Source organism: Chelonoidis abingdonii, chromosome 2 (genome assembly GCF_003597395.2).
Source record: "Chelonoidis abingdonii isolate Lonesome George chromosome 2, CheloAbing_2.0, whole genome shotgun sequence".
NCBI lineage: Eukaryota > Metazoa > Chordata > Testudines > Testudinidae > Chelonoidis > Chelonoidis abingdonii.
Window position 1 is genome coordinate 122,935,497 of NC_133770.1, and position 20,846 is coordinate 122,956,342.

Consider the following 20,846-nt stretch of genomic DNA (forward strand, 5'->3'; position numbering starts at 1 on the left):
TGTAAAAACTTAAATATCTTAGAAACAGTAGCCAATCAGTTGTTTTAATTGTCATATTTGAATTCAGCACATCAAAATACATAATAAATACCACATTTTATCTCTGAAGCAGACGATGTCTCAAAAATTGTAGACAGTGATATTGGAATGTACATTATAAATAAGGATAAGATTTTGTCATGGTTATTTTTAGTAAAAGTCATGGACAGGCTGTGGGCAATAAACAAAAATTCATGAGAGTCTGTGACTTTTACTGAAAATAAAAGGGGGGGGGAACGACAGCTGGAGTCCTGCCATGGGGCAGGGGGGAGAGACTGGGGGGACTGACAGCCAGAGCCTCACCATCACGAAAGGGGACACAGTGCTGGCTTCAGTCTTGGCCGCAGCCAAAGCAGTGAGGGGAGAGGGGAGGGGCAGAGTGCACAGCCCCCACAGCCACAGGGACATGTAGCCCTGGCTCCAACCCCGGCTGCAGCAATGCACAGCCCTGGATCCAACCGTGGCTTGGGGGCGGGGAGTTCCACACATCTCTGGCCCTGGTCGCAGTGACGGGTGGGCAGAGGTGAAAGTAAGCCGGTATGCCCCGGTACAGCATACTGGCAAGAGCCAGTGCGCCGTACTGGGGCAGATCGGCTTCCCCTGGTGGCAATTTAAAGGGCCTGGGGCTCCCAGCAGCAACTGGAGCCCCAGGTCCTTTAAATTGCTGCCGGACCCCTGCTGCCAGAGCCCTGGGGAAGCGGCGGAGGGGTTCGAGCGGTGATTTAAAGGGCTTGGGGCACCTGCCGCAGCTACTGTCCCAGGCCCTTTAAATCATCCTCCGAGCCCCGGGGTAGCAGTGGTGGGTCTCCAGTGGCTATTTAAAGGATCCGGGGCTGCAGCAGCCACTACCACCCTGGCCCTTAAAATAGCTGCTGGAGACCCACTGCCACCTCCCCAGGGTTCTGGCAGCAGGGCTCCGAGGACAAATTAAAGGGTTCGGGGCTCAGGTAGCCGCTACCGCCCCGGGCCCTTTAAATCATCCCCAGAGCCTGCCGGAGCCCCGGGGTAGTGGCGGCGGGGCTCAGGCAGCGATTTTAAGGGCCAGGGGCTCCCGGCTGCTGCTACTGCAGTGGAGCCCCCGGGCCCTTTAAAGTTCTGCCAGAGGCCGGGATCCCCTCCGATGGTGATTTAAAGGGCCCGGGTTTCGCTGCGATAGCTGCTGCTTCCTCAGCCCCAGGCCCTTTAAATCCTGATTTAAAGTGCCCAGGGATTTAAAGGCCCCGCCTCTTCCAATAGAGGCCACACCTCTTCTGGTTGAGGCCCCGTCCCCTCCTGCGGACTCCGGAGTACCGGTAAATTCTTTAAGTTCCTTTCAGCCCTGCAGGTGGGGGGCTCTCCAGCCCTGACCTTACCCATGGATGGTGGGGGACACAGCCCCAGCCCAAGCCAGGGTAAGGGGAATGTGCAACCTCCACCTGGCCGAAGCTACGGGGTGGGGAGGAACACACAATCCCTGCCCCAGCCAAAGCCGCAGGGCAGTAGAGGGGGGAGAGGGTACTGTTCCAGCCCCGGCCACAGCCGCTGAGGGAGAGGAGGGCAGCGCACAGCCCCAGCTCCAGCTGCTCACAGTTTAAGCCACAGAAGTCACAGAAGTTGAGTGAATTCACGGAATCCTTGACTTCCCTGACCACCATGACTAAATTGTATCCTTTATGATAAAGAATGATCATAAATAAAATGAAAATACAATTTTTAACATACTTGAACAACATTAATTTCTAATGCATTCTTTTTGTTTTATTCACTTTGTTTGCAGAAGTCTCTGAGTCAATCGGGGGAATTCATGAGGTTTTACGTTTGTTAATTTCTGATTCCTTTGCTCTGACAAACATTCTGGAAACAGAGTGACAAAGTCCTAACAGAATGATGATCTTTACAACTAATTGGCGTATATATGTAATAACAGTCCATTATTTAAACTAAAAGGGACAAATACAGCCTCCTAATGCCCATGGTTTAATTTACAGTAGCTATGTTAAGATTGGTCAAACTACTGCACATGAATTGAATCCAGCCTGTGGCCTTGGGAAATGTGGCTTTCTAGATGTTCACATTTAAAGGAAACAAGAGACTTTTCTCATGTTTGATCCTACCTAAGAAGAGGAGAATCCAAACTTTCCTGGAAACAAGGACACAGTTTATAGAGATAAAAAATGGCTAATGTACAGCAACTGAACAGGCTACATGGTGTAGACAGTTCCTATCTGACCTGTGCTGGGTAGTGTAATAGGGTCAGGATTTGGTCCAACGCCAGTAAAACAAAATAAAAATGAAATAAAACAATAAAATAAAACAAAATTCTATCTTGTAAAACAGTTTTAAAATGAACATTTTAATTTAGTCCTCTTCACATTTTGAAGGATGTATTTATATACATCTATGTCCACATCTCATCAGGTTACTCTTTATAATGTTAATACAATATTTTCTAAGTACTGGACTTGATCAAATGTCTGTGTAGCTGAAATGTTCTATTATTGTAATCATTTGTGCAGCTCTCTCTGTTTCTTAAGTTTGTCTTCTGTTCACTTTTTTTTTTTAGGCAAGAATTATTAAAGAGAATACAAGAATGTATTTATCTCAATGAACAATATCAAACATGTTTTCAGAGAGTAAGGGAGAAGCTAAAGGAAAATCCAAATGATCGGCAGTTCGATTTCAGGTAAATCATTCATTCTGTCCTTGAATCAAATCTTGTCCATTTATATAATTTATAACTGCACAATCAACGTATGTACAGAGGAACTGGAGAGTTTAACATTCAGTGAAAGTGTAAACTGCAGCATGTTTCAGACCTGATCCTGGAGTTTTTACTCAGAAAAAAATTTTCAGTGACAAGTTTTGCCAGTTTGTCACAGATTTGGTACCCATATAGGCCCAAAGGGATTTCAGTTGAACTAATGCATGTGTTTAGAGTTAAGCATGTTCATAAGTGGACTTTTGGATCAGGTCCTTAATCATACTGCCAATGAGAGTTTTGCCTGAATCAGCACTGTAGAACAAGGCCTTCAGCCGGCATCTTAACATTATAAGGCCAAATTGTGATATTCTGAAAACTGTGACATAATTGGAGATACTCTTTTATATAAAACAGTTACAATTAGGACCAAAATTGGCACATGTAAGATTTAAGCATTAAGTACTTCATACTCATCGTAAAAGTGGTTTACTTGATTCTGCACTAATAAGAGTACATTTTAGAAAAAGAGAAACATTGTGCAAGTACCGGAAGAATATATCTGAATCTTAGAAATTCTTGCAGTATGTTTTATTCTATATGTTTATGATAGTCTCTCTTTTGCCTTTTTTTATCATCAGTGAAAACTATATATTTGGAAAATTTGATGCCTTCTGTAAACGCTTGGAAAAGATTTCAGATATAAGCAATATCATGGAAGGCCTTTTAGAGCTACAGAATATAAAAATAGAAGGTATTGAAAGGATCAATGCTCGTTACCAGATGATTGCTACAAACACCAAATCAAAAACCTATGATGTTCTGGATCACAGGAAACAAGAGGTACATATTTCAGAAATAATAATAAGAAATGGTAAACACTTGTGAAAATCTAAATCAGTCACTTTAAACTATGCATTTCCTTGAAAATATGGTGGATTTTAAAACAATATACAAAAGAACCATTGTGAAGTTTATAACAATATATGCATTAATTTGTTTATAATTCTAACATGTTCCTATCTTATTAAGATAATTTTAAGTTGTTAGACATTCACCACTGGTAGTTGTACACAGATAAGTGAACTAGTTGTGAATGTGACAGGTTAATGGCCCAGAAGTGCAAATACTTTTTCTTGAATCTTGAGCATATTTTATGCCAATTAGAAAACAAAACTTTTTCCTTTTTTTTGAGATACATAAACCTTGAATCCCATCTGGAAAACCCTAACTCATGCAGGCAGTAATGCTGAAGTCAGTGGGACTACTTGCATCACTAAGGATTAATTAGAGGAGGAAGAATTGAGGAATCAGGCTCCAGAGTTCAGACTGGATTGTTTTAATAGCAGTTCTTACACTCTGTTCCATCAAAGCAGTTATGCCTGTGCTCCAAGAACATGAATAGTCCGGTGGAAGCTAGTGTGACTGCTTCCATATTTAAGGCCCCAGTTTCTTGAATCAGGGCCCATGTGCTTTGCTAGATCCGGACTATAATTACAACACGTGAAAAATATTTTGACTTACTTATTGCACTACCGTTCTTCCTAACTCATGGTTTGCAAATTCTGAAAATCGCTCTTTATGTTTCAGGTCTGGAGCACTTCTGGACTGTGCTCTGATGTCTGTAATATTTGCTGTGTGGTTGTCCATTGAAAATCATATTTGGATGCCTGCTGGGGTTTTGGGCTGTTTCGAGATCTCTAACTTTTATTATGTTTGTGGTTTTTTTTTGGCATTTCTACATATGAAATGATTGGGTGAGAGCAGCATGGACTGCCTCTGTAGGGTGGTGAGTGTCTCTTGTGAGATGATGAAGTCATTCAGAATCTCACAGGATTCTTCACACTGGACTTTCAATATAAATCATGAAAAGTAGTCCTGCTGACTGTTCTGTGCTTGTCTGATCTAGCATGTAAACTCCTGGGGGTTACGAGCTCTGTCACTGGACTGTTCTGTAGAGTGCTGAATACACTTAGTGGGCAGAATATGCAAATACTGTATTGGTTCCAAGAGGGTGGCTTTACATGAAAATTAATGGCATCATATAATCCATTTTTGGTTTTGTTTTGTTTTGTTACCCTCTCCCCCTTTTTCAGTTTGAGAAAGATTACCTTGAATTTAAGAATCAAATTGAAGGTCTGCACCAGTCAATGCAAGAATTAGTGGATTCCTGGTTTGAGAAATCTTTGACTGTGAGTAATTCTGCAAGTAAAAAACCTGACCTTCAGAAGTGCTGGGCACCCACAAATCCTATTGAAATCTCTGCATGCTGCAGGTGTTCAGCATTTTTGGAAATCAGGCCACAATGCTTGTTCGATGTGAGATAATATCAGAGGATTTGAGCAATGTTGGCAAACTCTTCAAGCTCAAGTGCACTCAGTCAGAAATACTGAGTTTTTAAATGCTGATAATTATCAAGTGCCAATTTCCTATTCTGTCTTCCTCACATCTTTTGTCCCTCTCATCTTCCTCATTCTGTTTTGTCTTACTTTTTTTGCTCCTCGCTCTTACTTCTTCCCTGCTGATGCAACAAAATAGTAAATTGCTTCTCTTGGAGCATCTGTCGTTAGCTCTCCAATTTACCTCACAGGCCCTGGTTCCTCTCTGCACCTCCAGACCTATCTGCAGTTTTGCTTTTCTTCTATTGCTTCCTTTCAGTGCTTTCTTTCCTTCTGCTCTCTACTTCAGCCTACAGTTTGTCATTGGTACGTTGGGGGTGGAGTAGAGGCAGGGCCTGTGGTGTAGCAGGGGTTCGAGCACCCCGGGGGAACTAAGAAAGATGGCGCCTATGCACTTCTCTGTGGCTCAGAGCAAAACGGTTGGTTGTTCCTTTTACACTGGCAAGGAAGACAGTTATAGAAACACCTAAATTGACAGACAGACAGATGTTGTTAAGATGAATATTTCCTCCTTTTAAAAAATGTGTTACAGATTGGACTGCTATTGCTTCCAAAATGTTGGCTGGCTTTTTTTTTTTTCATTTCTAATTGTGCTTACATTACAAGAATTATTAGGGGGAAAATGGGAAGTGGAAATTTAAAAGAATTAGAATCAAGTTTAAACTATTCCAAGTGTTGCCCCTTTTTGACCCGAGTTGCTAGTCAAAGTCCAGAGCCCTTTGGATAGTTCAGGTTGAGATAGTAATTGATGAAGGAGTCTGGTATTTTCCTTACTGTTATCTTGTTTCTTTATATTCTCCAAATATAGGAGGAACCAGAAACAGATGAATAGTTTATTAGTTTGTGTCCCCTAAAACCTCTTTAGCCAACACCAGAGCAAAAAGTTCTTTCTCTAGCTTTTTCCAAGGTCATACACTGTGCTCACAGGCTCCTGCTTGGCTTGCTTTTTCCTGGTTGGTTTTTGGCCCTTTTACCTGTTTCTGTTCTGTCAGACTGTTTGTCTATCACTCACACACAGAGTCACAATCCTCAGTGGAACTCTCCACCCACAGGGTGCTAGTTTCTGAGCAGGCTCTGTTTTGCCATGTTTCGATATGGCCTCTCAAGTCTTTCTTATCACTATCTTAAGTGAAGAGTGCATTCACACATCAGTTTTAACTCAACCCATAATAAGGTTTTATCCAATACATAACACAAGACAGAAAAGAGCTGTACTCAGTTTAAAAAATGTATTACCCAGCAGCTCATTCAAAATATTTTCTCAGTTGCATTTCTTATGCTCCTCCTTCCAGATTGAAGTAAACAAAGAAATCAACATTGTGAGCTGTCTTTAAAATCAGAACTGATTTTAGATTTGGGCCCCAATTTTGAAAAAATCTGTGTGAGCAGACCTCAGTGCCTGCACAGAGCCCCACTGATGTCAGGAATCTGCCCATGTGGTGCTGTTGGCAGAATCTGAGTCTTGATGAAGGTGGAGGTACTACTCTACTTCCTCCTGAGGGAATTCTGCACCAAAAAAAAAAAAAATTCTGCACACAATATTTTAAAATTCTGAAAAATGCTGCCATTTTATTTGTCAGTAAATAAATGTGGAGGCTCCAGCATGGCAGTGGGGAGCACAGACCACTGGCTGCACAGAAGTGGGAGATCACTCTGCAGGTCCCCTGCTCTCCCAGGACACAGACTGGGAGGTGAGGATGCACCCAACCCTGACACAGTGCAAGGACTGGGTCCACCCCAGAAACACCTTGGGGCCCTGCCCCTCCACGCCAGGCACACAAATATAGCAAGTGAGAGGGACAGAGTTTTGCACACACACCCAGCCTTAGTCCCCCATCCATGTGTGTGGCAAGCAGGGCTCGTTGGGGAGTTCTGGGTGCAGGGGGAATGGGACTTTGCAGGGGGGTCCAGGTGAAGGTGGCTGGGGCTTTGGGGAATGTCTGGGTGTGAGAGGCTCAACAGAGGTGTCCAAGAACTGGGTGAGTGGGGTTTGGTGGGGTGCGGATCTAGGTACAGTTGATTGGAGCTCAGTGGGGTGGGAGTCTGGGGGCAGGGGAAGTAGGGCTTGGCAGGGGTTCCAGATGTGGGGGATTCTGGGTGCACAGTGGCTCTGGATGCAGGGGGTGAGGCTCGGCGGAGAGGGAGTCTGGGTAAGGGGGGTATGGATTCAAGGGAGTTAGACATACAGAAGAGCAACTCCCTCTACAGTGCCCCACCCCCACGCTGAGGAGTGATGGGGGCAGGATATCGAGATGGGGTGTGGAGCTTCCTGCAGCTGGGGGAGATTTCTGGGGGTGGGGTCTGACCCAGTCCTGGCCCTAGCCGCTCCTTGCAGGGGAAGAGGAACTCCTTTCGTTGCCCAGCCAGGACCAGCAACTGAGCCTGGTGCAGGGTCAGAGCCACCGGTTGGGGTGTCCTCAGCCCTGCTCCCAACTGTAGTGATTTACCTCTTCGCCAGCTGCTCTGGACACCTGAAACGACACCCCTGCGCTGCTGGGGAGCGGTGCGTCACTGATCTTGCTGCTTCCCTTTCCTTCCCCATCATTTTCTGCGAAGAAGCAAAGAAATCTGTGGAGGTCATGAATTCTTCCCACATGTAGTGGCAAAGAATTCCAGGAGTACTCTACACTGTATTTGTGTGTGGCTCAAGGATCATTGGGAGAAGAGTCAGAAAGAAATTAAATATTGCTCCATTATCCTATGTAGGTAGCTTTTTGACAAATCAAATTATTTTAAACATGATATTAGAGCTAAGTGAGAATTTAATAAATTAACCTATTAGATAAGATTGTTCTATGTTCACAGTAAAATAACTTAACCAGTTACAAACATACAATGACGACTTACTAAGCTATTCCCATCTTGATGGAGCATTTACTGCAAATCTCCAATCTCTCTTTTTAGATTGAACAGATGTTGGGACTTCTAATGAAGTTTGAACACCTTGGTAAAGACCATATTGATCTTACTGAAAAATATATAATCGTCGTTCAGCGATACAGCCGAGAATTAGATCTGGTTCGAAAACTGTACCAGAAGCAAAAAGAAAATCCACCTATGCCTCGTAATGTACCACCTGTAAGGATGAAACTAAGGCGAGAGAAAAAGATCTTTACTCTTTTTCTGTTTTATGTTAATGAAAACATAAACTTAAATCTTGCTCCATTGCAGGTAACTGGGAAGATTATGTGGGCTCGGCAGTTGTTCAGAAAAATAGACCATCCAATGAAATTTTTTAAAAAGAAGACTGCACTTTTGAAGGTTGGAAATTAGTGGGGGAAATGCTAAATTTGAAAAAAAAAAAAAAAAAAAAAAGAACATGCCAATAACATAGCTTACTTTTATCTCCCTTATATCCATTCCTCTGCAACTTTAAAGGCCTGGCCCTCAGATTCTAGAAGCTCCTGCCATACTTGACTACTCTAGCTTCTGACCTCTGGTGGTAATGCCAGTTCCCTCTGTAGCTCATCACAGCTGCTTCTCAATCACCTTGTGCTGCTTGGTTCTAGTAGGTAACTCAGGTCACTCCTTTTGTCCTCACCTGGGCCTGCCGCTGCCCCACATTGCCCTGCTCTGTAGACCAGTGTTTCAACAAACGATTGAAAGAAACAAATCTCTGTGAAATTGCACATCCCACGTTTCATATTACAGTGTAGAATTTTTGTAGGTAAGGTTGATAAAAATGAGAAAAAGAGTTTAGGAAGGTGTTTTAAAAGTTTCCTCATTGAATTTTAAAATCTCTTTCTAAGTTGTTTGGCACATCAGATCTCCAAAATGGCTTGGCCTGCATACTCCACACCAGTTTGGTTCCTTTGACCATCATGAGGAAAGGTCTGGTAGGCACAATCTAATCCATTATATGAGCACAATGTTATAAAAATAAATTTCTTGTGATTTGTAGACTCCAGAAATGAAGAAGGTAATTTGGAGCTACAACAAAATGGCTGCTGTTCTTTTAGAATATGAACTTCTTTATCACAGAGCATGGTGCAGGTTTGCTGAGCAAGCTAAGAATGGACTGCATGCTTCGTTACTTGTCAGACATCCAGAAACCAAGGTAAAGAAGTTAAAAGTTAAAAATAAAAGGATAGTGAAGGATGAAATTTGTTACTTTTACTTTAATCACATACACAAAACTATGGTTATAAAATGCCGTTAAGATTGCAAAATAAAGCATTCTAAGGTTACTCAGTGTGACCTTAATTCTGTCACCTTATGTGTAAATATTGCAATATAGATGTTAATTGATTGCATGCTAGTTTTTCCCATAGTATCCCTATCTCATTTAGTGGAGGATAAGTTCGTATGTGGCTGTTAGCCAGGGATGCAGCACCATTTTTTGAGTGTCGCTAGCCTGTTTGCCAGAAGCTGGGAGTGGATGACAGGGGATGGATCACTTGATGGTTGTCTGTGCTGTTAATTCTCTCTGAAGTACCTGGCACTGGCCACTGTCAGAAGACAGGATACAGGGCTAGACGGACCATTGGTCTGACCCCGTATGGCCGTTCTTATGTTAGTGTACATAACGAACAATACTCAGAGAATGATATAGCTAGTTGATGTTTTTCTCCTAAGCTTTCCACGTATGGATTCCATGTCTTATTTATTATACATTGTCCAAAACCTGCAGCAAATATGTAATTATCAACTGCCTCATGGTCTTTTCTATGTTCATCAACACTATACTGAGTACCTCACGAATATCAATTAATTTGAGGTGGCAACTACTTGGTGAGATGGGAAAGTATTATTATCCTTACTTTATAGATAGGGATTACAGCACAGTGAGATTAAGTCCAAAATATGCAATTATGAGTGCTTCAGTGGTTGGAAAGCTCCTCAGTTTAGATACCTAGAACCTGACTTTTTAGAGTACTTAGCATTTTTATACCATTTTACATGTTCAAAGCACTGTACAGACATTAATCCTCACAACATATTTCCTCTGAAGTAGGTATTATCCCCATATGGGGAAATGGAGATGTGACATTAGAGTGATTTACCTAAAGCCAGAGTGACTCAGTGACAGATTCAGAATTAGAACTCAAGTTGTCCTGATTCCCATCCCTGTGCACATTCCTCCAGACCACGCTGCCTCATGTGCCAAGTAGCTCTTACTGACTTCATTTGCATTTGTGAGTCATTAGCTCTTTTGCATATTAGACCTTCTTTGACTCAGGTTGGGCAGTGTAGTGGTCCGTCACTCTGAGTGGGGAGAGAGGCAAAGCTGCCTCACTGCATCAGGCAACAGTAATTGGGCTTGGGCCCCTCTGGCTGGAGTCAACAACAAGCAGTCTATAGCTCGCAGCCTCCTGGCTGGGGTAAACAACAATCAACAGTCTGGAGCACTGGCCTCTGGAGCTGGGCAGAGGAACATTCAGTCTTTAGCCTAGAGCCTCCTGGCTAAGGCATACAGCAATCAACAATCTAGAGCCCACAGCCTCCTGGCTGGGGTAACCAAAAATTAAGGCACAGACCTTCCGTCCTAGCACGAGTGTGCTGCCAATCCCCAGATGTGGGGTAGTGGCAAAGGGGATAGGGGGACCTGGGCCCACCTTCCTCCACTGGATCCCAGTCAGTGGCCCTATTAGTGGCAGGTTCTGCCACTGGTTTGGTGGGGAAACTGAAATATGGTGCCTCACTTTCTGGCAGCGCTACCAGATCAAAGACTGGTTCCCCTGGGCTACTTCCTAGCCCACATAGTCAGCATTGCTCTTTTAAGCTGGAGCTTTGTCTGGCTGCCTCGCAATCGGGTGGTGGCCACTTCAGCCATTCCTTGGGGTCTTTGCTTGCTTCAGTCTGTAGGGTGCTGATCTGCTCAGCTGCTGGTCCAGGGTCGTGAAGAAGGCTCGGCTTCCTAGAAGAGACGTCCGCCTTCTTCCCTGGTACAGCCACAACTTCACTGCAGGGCCCTCCCTTTATACTTCATGCCCTGCCCCGGTACTTCTGATGAGCTGGGCAGGGTGGGTTCAGTTCTTCCCACCACAGGCAAGGTAGTGGTCTTTCATTCTCAAGTCTGGTAAGGATGGTATGTTGTTTGCCCTCCTGTCCCTGGACCAGGAGAAGACATTGGACAGGATAGACCATGGGTACCTCCTGGGAAGTCTGTGGGTGTTTGGCTTCAGGTCCCAGTTGGAGCGCTGTACGCGTTCGCGGAGTGTCTGGTCAGGCTCAACTGGACCCTGACTGAGCCGGTCAGCTTCGGGCGGGGGCGGGGTACGCAAGGATGCCTGCTGTCAGACCAGCTGTACACTCTGGCGATCAAGACCTTCCTCTGTGTCCTCCGATAGAAGTTGACGGGGTTGGTGCTTCGGGAGCCGGAGCTGCGGCTGGTCCTGTCGGCGTACGCTGACGATGTGCTCCTCGTGGTCCAGGACCCGGGCGACTTGGCGCGGGTGGAGGCTTGCCAGGCTGTGTACTCGGCGGCCTCCTCCGCCCGGGTTAACTGGGTCAAGAGCTCTGGCCTGATGGTCAGGAACGGGTGGCAGACGAGCTCCCTCCCACCCGCGTGTCAAGCCATCCAGTGGATCGTAAGTCCACTGGTCTATCTCAGTGTTTACCTTTCTGCCACGCATCCTTGTCTGCCAGAGAACTGGCAGGATTTGGAGGCCAGGGTGGATGAGTGGCTGCAGAGATGGACAGAGCTCCTCAGGTGTCTCTCCCTGTGCGGGAGGGCACTGGTGTTGAATCAACTAGTCCTGTCCATGCTCTGTCACTGGCTCAACACCCTGAGCCTGGCCCCGAGGATCCTTGTCCGGCTCCAGAGTGTAGCTCTGGAGTTCTTCTGGCCAGGACTGCACTGGGTCTCTGGGTCTCTGGAGGAGGGAGGACAGGGCCTGGTCTGCCCCAACAGCCATCTCCATGTCTTCCACATCCAGGCCCTGCAGAGAGAATCCTTTATGGCGCAGGTAGTCTGGTGTGGAGCACGCTGGCGCATGCCTTCCTCCGCTGCCTTCGAGGGCTCCGATACGACCAGCAGCTCTTTTTTCTCCACCCAAGGGTCTTCTGTGAGACCTCTCTGAGCTTCTGGTCTTCTGCTAGGACCTCCTCCAGACCTGGAAGCTATTCTCGGCCACCAGGTCCATTGTGGCCACTGACGGGGTGGACCTGCTTGCAGAGCCCCTGCTACACCCCTACCTTCGTGTGCAGGTGGTGGAGTTCCGCTCGGTGCAGCGGAGGCTGGTCATGGCAGAAACCACCAGACTCGGAGACCTCCTGCACTATGGCGGGGGACTGGGTGGATCCCAGAGCGCCCGGTCGGCGCATGGGTCTCTCCACCCTCTCGACCCCCCTGCACGTTCTCCAGGAAGTTGGGGCAGCCTTGTCACCCACCTCTTGGATTTTCTTTGAGCGGGTACTACGAGAGGGTTCTCCCTGCTCACCCCTCACCCCAGGCCCTCTGGGCCTTTTCATTGAGCCCCTGTACTGCGAGCCCTCCTGGCTCCCTCCCTTCCCACAGTCCGAACTGGCTGCGTGCTGCGCAGCCAGTTCATTTCCAAACTGTGCTAAGGAAACAATTCTACATGCTCATGCTCCACATGTTTCACTTCCTTACCCTTGTCCCACCCTGATACCAAATGGTGGGACTATCTACAACCTGTGGAGGGTGAGGAATCCCAGAGGGCCAGCCCCTATTCCAGTCTGGTCCCACGGCCCACTGGGGATATTGGTTGGCAGCTGCTTCAAGGAGTTGTGAGCACAGGCATGTACCTGGCATGGTTCACCCTCATCTCTGATGCCTGCCTCTTTTCCGGCGTGAGAGAGAACCTGTCACACACTTATCTTGAATGCGCCAGGTTCCAGCTCCTATTCCGGCTCCTCCAGAACCTTCTGGCTGCACTGAAGTTCTGGCTGCACTTTTCCCCACACCTGTTTATACCCTCACACCCTGTCTGTGGCCCCACAAAGTCACGAGACCTCCTTATCAGCCGCCTCCTGGCCTGGCCAAAGTGGCCATCTTCAACACCAAGAGGAGGATGCTATACAAGGGGGTGCTCTGCGACTGTGGGGCTTATTTCCACGCCTCCCTGGTCTCACGCATCTGGGCATAGTTCCTTTGGGCAGCATCCATTGGCTTCCTAGACAGCTTTGAGGAGCAGTGGGCGCTGTCCGGTGTTCTCTGCTCGGTGTCCCCGTCAGGCTCCCTAGTTTTGAACCTGTGACCATCACTCCTGACCCTGTTATTCATTAGTTTTCCCCCACATTCCGTTGGTTCCTGGGTCCAGCGGTCCCTCTCACAAGGCTGGGAGAGGGGCCTTTAGATATGGGCAGTCTTGTGCCTGCCTACCTCCCAGTTTCCCAGTAAAGCCTCTCTACAGGCACCCAGAGATGAACACACAATGGCCACTGGCCAAAATTTAATTTAAGGGACTTGCCCACATCACGTAGGAATTCTGTGGCAGAGGAAGAGAGAGAAGGGGCAACATTAATTGTAACTTGAGTGCCTGATTTTCCAACCATAATAACATTTTGTTAATGTCATTTTTAAAATGTAATATCTTAGTTTTTAAGAAAAGAAAAAAAAAAGGTAAAACCACATCCAAATTTTATTATGCCCAAATGTAACAACACCCTCCTCCCCTCCATGTGGAAGATCAGGCCTTTATTGTGGTTATTTTTGAGTTATTGACATAAAAATTAATTATTTTGAGTTTTTTTGTGCCCAGATAGCTCAAAGCCTGCTTTGTTGCTAAAATATAATTTCTTTTAAGAACATAAGAACAACCATTCTGGGTCAGACCAAAGATCCATCCAGCCCAGTATTCTGTCTACCGACAGTGGCCAATGCCAGGTGCCCCAGAGGGAGTGAACCTAACAGGTAATGATCAAGTGATCTCTCTCCTGCCATCCATCTCCACCCTCTGACAAACAGAGTCTAGGGACACCCATTACCATTACACATCCGGCTAATAGCCATTTATGGACTTAACCACCATGAATTTCTAGTTCCTTTTAAACCGTTATAGTCCTAGCCGTCACAACTCCTCAGCAAGGAGTTCCACAAGCTGACCGTGTGCTGTGTGAAGAAGAATTTCCTTTATTTGTTTTAAACCTGCTGCCCTTAATTTCATTTGTAGTCCCTAGTTCTTGTATTATGGAAACAAGTAAATAACTTTTCCTTGTTCACTTTCTCCACCCCACTCATGATATATACCCTATCATATCCTCCCCTCAGTCTCCTCTCTTTCCAAGCTGAAAGTCCAGCTTCTTTAATTCTCCTCATATGGACCTGTTCCAAACCCTAACTTCTAGTTGCCTTTCCTGAACCTTTCTTAGTGCCAGTTATATTTTTTGAGATGAGGAGACCATCTGTACACAGTATTCAATTGGGGTATCAGTATGTAACCTATAAGGGCAATAAGATATTCTCCGTCTTATTCTCTGTCCCTTTTTAAATGATTCCTAACATTCTGTTTGGTTTTTTGACTGCCCTTTTTTTCTCTTTTTTTTATTGCTTTGACTGACTTTTTTGTTAGTTTCTGATGATAAGCAATTGTTCTTGTGTAGTTAGAAAACTACTGACCATGTACATTTTTATTTTCATATTGGCAGGAGTAATTTTCTAATTTAGCAAGTTTGAGGTTTTCTAACCACAGTGTATGGGGAAAGAAGACTGTTCTAGCCAATATTTTTGTTCAAATGATGAGGATACAGTGAAAGATTCACAGCATAATGAAGTCAGTGGGAGTTGCTGGTTGCCCAGCGCTTGGAAAATTGAGTTATGTATAGAGGTGCCCGAGTTTTGGGTTCAGGAGTCTAAACGTAGTCACTCATTTTCAAAATCTTGATTAGTCATCTGTACTAGACTTAATACATTTTTCAGAAAAATCACACTGCCTATGTGACCACCAAACTGCCACTTTATGTTCACTGTTGTTTTTTCCCCCCCTCCTGTTCTGATGTGTAAAGGAATTATTTGTGAATTTGGATCCTATGGTCCTCGAAGTACTGTGTGAAACAAAATACCTGAAAAAAATGAATTTTGAAGTTCCAGATGTTGCCCTTGGCATATGTGCAGAAGAAGAACAGATTAAAAAACAGCAAATGAAGTTAGTGAACACTTAACTTGATTTCATCTTTATCTGGAGATTTTCTTTTGGGTCTCATTTCTATCTGCTTTTTTGGTCATTATAACTACTTTTCCTTGTGACAGATGTCAGTAGAGTCCAATGGAATCTAAGCACATTTGCCCACCCTTCTTTAATAATAATGTCCACAATGTAGTGGTCCATGGTTTCCATCTCCATAAATACCTGATCATTAGAAATCATCAATACTCTTTTCTTACGCCTTTTCCTTAGAGTCTCTTTGAACTCTTGCAATCATTCCCAAGGCAAGGACATTCACTCATTTGCAAATCTCCATGTCTTGTGTGGCACATTAGGTCAAAACTATGCCGCATTTATGCTAGAATTATGGAGCACTGCACTTCAATTCCTCTCCCTACTAATTGTCCCTGATACAATCCAGGTGCAGTACAAAGTACTGTCAATATACTATTCCTTGTGTTACATATTTCTTTATTTTGGTGAAATATCAATTTATTTTATGCTGTCTCCAGTTTTTCAGCTATTAATCCTAACTGCCCTATAGAAGTTGTCAGGGGAAAAGCTGGAGAATTTGGCTGCTGGGAAGGCGAAATTGGAGTTCTTCTTTGAGTGATGGTCCCTGTTGTGTTCCACTATGGATTATGCATGTGCACCATGCACCCAGAGCTGACAGTCTGAAAATAGGGTCCCTACATGTGCCTTGGTTCACTTCATGCCTCCGTTCAAGGGGGTAAACGATGGGATGGACTGACTTCCTTTCCAATTTCTTCTTACTGCTGCATGGTTTGGGTTGGAACCTCCTGTGTCCGTAGCTTCAGATTCATCCTACAAAATAAGAATTAGATCTAGTTTTATAAATAGTTTTAACAGTTTTTACAGTTTAGTGTTTTGGACTCTGTTTGGGTCCTGGACTACACTCAGGATTCTGGGCTTCAAACTCTGCTCTTCCTGCCCGCATTCCTTCTTGAATAGTGATGACCACCAATGCTGCCTGTATGGCCTCAGGGAAGCCGACATTTCAGCTAGGTGCCAATCAATCTGCCAGTCTACCCCCCCTACCCCCAAGCCTTCTGGCGGGATCTTGTCGGGAATCCAGGAAGCATGCTTATAAGCATGAGACTAAGTCTTCCTCTAAATCCACTTCAAAGAAATCGGATTTGGCTCTAAGTAAGCCCATCAGCTCAGCCCATGAGGACTTAGTACATCCAAAGTCCAAGAGGCATGACAAGAAAACCGTGATCAGTTGGTACTGTTATCCTTGGCACCTCCAAAACCCCAGAATTCATCAGTACTGACAAAGTCCTATCATCACCAACTTCGGGCACTGTCTTCCTTGCCGCCTCCAGTGGCTCGAACAAGTAGAACCCCTCTCACACCAGAGAGAACTGAATCCATTACTGCTCCACAGGACATTTTTGCTGTCCTGGATCCGGAATTCCCTTCCTCATTGGGGCCCCTCCATCTCCAGAGAGATAACACCACCGAGTTGACAGCTGGAAGGAGTTTGACCCCATCCATACAGGGAATATCTTTCCTCTGACAGCTCCGACGGTACTGCCACTGGAACCAGAATCAACCTTCTCTTAATCGAGAGATTCTGAACCACTTGATGAACCTTTTCCCCCTATCCCATGTATCCTCTGCCACCCAAAAGATCTGCACTGGTTTGGGGCCAACCTCTGCCTCATCCAACTCGGAGCTGTTGATGTACCCCATGCCATGGGAGCCCCTGCGACAACCTATTAATTTTTCCTACTGTCCATATTGAGGATCTTGGGACCAGTTCTCCCCTACAGAGTTGTAGGGGACCACGGAAGACTGTGTTACGGCCTAGCTAGGGTTGTTCTGCTTTCTCGGCGGCCGGTCACTGTAGGACACGGCATGCCAGTATAATCCACTTCTAGCTGGTAAGAACCGCTTTGTATGGCCTTAAGCCAAGGGGCAGACACAGCCTGTGGAAAGCCCCTGGCCGTAGGCCAAGGGGCAGACACCGCCTGTGGAAAGCCCCTATTTGTTTATGTATAAGCTGTTTCTGCATTTGGTATATATAGCTGCAGGGCTTCGGTCCTGCCTTTGGACTCCATACCAGGCCGAGCTTCGGTGCGCTGGGTTCCCCGCCTCCGTGACAGCAACGCCAGGAGTCCCCGTTGCGGGTGTGTCACTTTACCTTCATTAAAGCCAAATAACTCACAGTGTGTGTGGGCCTCGTTCTTGCAGAGCGCCCTGGGTAGGCCCGTAACCTCCCAAGAACCATACAAGAGTCAACCCGATTTACTAGGGAGTCACTACCACTTGCCTCCTCTCTAAAGGAACACTCGGATATGCACCCGGATATGACAGAAGAGGAGAAGCAACATTACACACCAGAAACTGCGGTTCCACTGGAACCAGTAAGACTGTTGTCTTTGTCTCCAGACAAAGCAGCGACTCCTACATCTCTCTCCTCACCCACCAGTGACTTCAGATAGTTCCAGGACCTTTTTTGCAGAGTTGCTGTAGAACTTCAGATTCGTCTTGAAGAAGTCTAGGATTCCCAGCAAAAACTCAGAGACATTCTCCATACATCTGGACCCAACAGAATAGTTCTTCCCATTAATGAAGCCATAGTGGAGCCAACTGGGACAGTCTGGCACACCCCTGCCACCTGCACTCCCTGAAAAGGACAGAGAAGCATTACTATGTGGCAACCAAAGGAGTGGAATTTTTGTTTTCTCACCCCATTCCCAACTCGGTGGTTGTCCAAGCTGTTTCTGAAAGGGCCTGGTCTTTTACTCCTGATAAAGAGGGTAAACATTTGGATCTGTTAGGGAGAAAGGTCTTCTCAACATCTAGGCTCCAGTTCAGGATAGCCAATTACCAGGCACTACTGGCTAAATACGATTTCCTCAACTACACCAAGTTTGTGGAATTTACTGACAGCCTTTCGCAGCAGGACAGAGCTCATTTCCCAGCTCTGATAGATGAAGGCAAAGTGATAGCCAAGACCGTGCTCCAATCCTCAGTTGATGCCGTGGATATTTCATCCAGAACTATGGCTACTGTCATTGTCATGCACAGGGAGTCATGGCTCCATGTGTAAGGGTTCCCTAGAGAGCCCAGAATGTCATTGAGGACCTCCCCTTCAATGAATCGGAGCTTTTCAACCGAAAGACTGATGAGTCCCTCCAGACCCTGAAGGACTCCAGAGCTGCCCTCCACTCTACTTCTTTCTTGGTTGGACCAGTTCAGCTCTGTCTTCCCTTTGCTACCACTCTTATGCAAAATCCAGCAGGACAGGGCACATCTCATCCTGATCACCCCCCTCTAGCCCAGACAGTTTTGTTTCCCAACCTCCTATGCATGTCATCCTGAACACCAGTCCTCCTCCCAACGTTTCCTGAACTCCTGACCTAGTGGAACGGCAAGATCAAGCACCCCGATCTGTGTCCTCTATATCTCAGGGCTTGATATTTGTCATCATTCTTGAAACAGTCATGCTCCACAGCTGTGCGAGACGTCCTTTCGAACAGTAGAAAGGACTCTACTAGAAGATGTTACCTAGCTAAATGGAAGCGCTTTTCTTCTTGGGTACATCAAAGAGGCATTCTCCCAGAAACTGCAGCTATTCCTCTCATCTTAGACTATATCCTTTCTTTGAAGACATCAAGCTTGTCCATCAGCTCCTTCCAAGACCACTTGGCAGCAATCAGTGCATACCATTCACCTTCTCATGGCTGCCCGGTCTTTGCACATCCACTGACCAATAGATTCTAGAAAGGCCTAAGCAGAACTTTCCTATCTGTTCAGAAGACTGCCCCCCCAGTGGGACATAAACCTTGTTCTCTCAGTACTCATAGGCCCCCTTTAGAATCTTTAGCTTCTTGCTTCATGCTCTCTTTTCCATGAAGATTGCTTTTCTTGTAGCTGTCACCTCAGCTAGAAGGATTGGCGAGCTTACAGTGATGATGGCAGATCCTTTTTGTACTATATTGATAAGGATAAGGTTTCTGTGCATCTATACCCCAAATTCACTCCTAAAGTAGTCTCAGAATTTCACCTTAACCAATCAATTCACTTAGTTGTGTTCTTCCCAAAATCGCACTCTTCTGCAAAGGAATGAAGACTCGGTGTTTGACAGGCCTGGCCTTTTACCCACATAGAACAAAGCCAATCAGGAAATCCTTGAGACTATTTGTTGCCATAGCAGAAAGAATTATGGGGCACACCTTCTCCACTCAGAGAATCTCCAGATGGATCTCTGGCTGCATTATACATTATCCGCTATCAAATCTTCCTCCGCTCCAACCCCCTTGGGGTAAGAAGTTATTCCACCACACCACAAGCAACAATTATGGCATCATTTCAGAAAGTTCCCCTCCTTGACGTCTGTAAAGCAGCCATGTGGGGTTCCATTCCCATGTTTGCTAGACATTTACGCCCTGGTGCAGGACTCCTCTGCTGATGCCTCCTTTTGGGAGAGTGGTATTCCGCTCAGCTTTGCCATCTACATCCTCGCATCCCCTCCTACTTAGGTACTGCTTGTCAGTCATTCGCAGTGGAATACAATAGGGACCATCACTCGAAGAAGTGGAGATTCTTCGAGATGTGTGTTTCTTATCTCATTCCACTACCCACCCTCTTTCCCCTCCGCTTCAGATCTTATCTGACTCATTGTAGAGAAGGAACTGGAGAGGCAGTCAGTCTGCCCCATCGTTTATCCCATCAGATGGAGGCATGAGGTGAAGCAGGGCACATGCATGGACCAACAGACACTACTTTCAAATTCTCTGGCTCTGGGCGCATGGCGCGCATGTGTAGCCCACTGTGGAATACGGACAGGGACCACACAGCTCAAAGAACCTGCAGTTACAGGTCAGTAACTTCCCCTTTTGATATCCAACAAGGTATAACAGACACTTCTTTTCTTTTTCGCGCTCAAGAGTCTGTGGAAACTTTTCCATTGGAGAGGGGATGCATCTGTTCTTACCGTTCCTCTTTTGGGCTGGAACAGAGGCATGTTTACATTTGCATGAAGGAGAGTTGAATTCCCTATTCTTTGACAGCAGCTAGTTATCTTGCCCCAGTATCTGGTGCTTCATCCGTCAATGATGGATGAGCACCACAGCGGAATGTTTTTGCTGAAGCAATCAGTAGTTAAATAAGTAACAGTGCTCCCATTTAAATTGTCCTCATTAGTCCACGGAGTTAACACACACAGAGATTAATATAGGGGCAGTCTAGTGAGTGAAAACCTGGCTCCACTGAAGTCAGTGGCAAAGCTCTTGTTGGGCCAGGATTGTTTCAGGTTGTCAGCAAACTCAAGCAGATGCTCATGTATCAGTACTAAACCTGAACATTATTTTCATTTTTAAAGTTTTCTTTGCATCCGTAAAGGCTAAGATTCTGGAGAACAATTATGTGGCAGTTTAAGAAATAGGGTTCTTCTTCGAGTGATTGCTCATATCCATTCCAGTAGGTGTATGCACTGTGCGTGCACGTTCGTCAGAAGACTTTTACCCTAGCAACTCCAGCGGGCCGTCAGGTCGCCCCCTAGCCGCGCCCGGCGCCGGGCTCATGCCTGGTTCGCCGGGGTTCAAACCGTGCTCGGCCTGTAAAAAGCCGATGCCCACCAGCGATCCCCACGACGCCTGCTTGAAGTGCCTGGGGGAATCGCACATCTCCGAGAAGTGCCGCATTTGCAAG

The 20,846-nt window shown here is 45.8% G+C and overlaps 1 protein-coding gene across 2 annotated transcripts in view; it reads left to right on the plus strand.

The window, feature by feature from the left end:
• The window catches only part of LOC116821627 (dynein axonemal heavy chain 5-like), a 295,723-nt gene that overhangs the window by 34,887 nt on the left and 239,990 nt on the right, over window positions 1-20,846 (plus strand). The window contains exons 14-20 of one of the 2 annotated variants that reach the window (XM_075062655.1): window positions 2,582-2,701; window positions 3,358-3,559; window positions 4,813-4,908; window positions 8,020-8,193; window positions 8,287-8,376; window positions 9,017-9,172; window positions 15,025-15,164. In XM_075062655.1, the coding sequence (XP_074918756.1) occupies window positions 2,582-2,701; window positions 3,358-3,559; window positions 4,813-4,908; window positions 8,020-8,193; window positions 8,287-8,376; window positions 9,017-9,172; window positions 15,025-15,164 (978 nt within the window). Of the gene's footprint in view, window positions 1-2,581; window positions 2,702-3,357; window positions 3,560-4,812; window positions 4,909-8,019; window positions 8,377-9,016; window positions 9,173-15,024; window positions 15,165-20,846 lie in introns of both variants that reach the window. The other variant, XM_075062654.1, reaches the window with a different exon arrangement.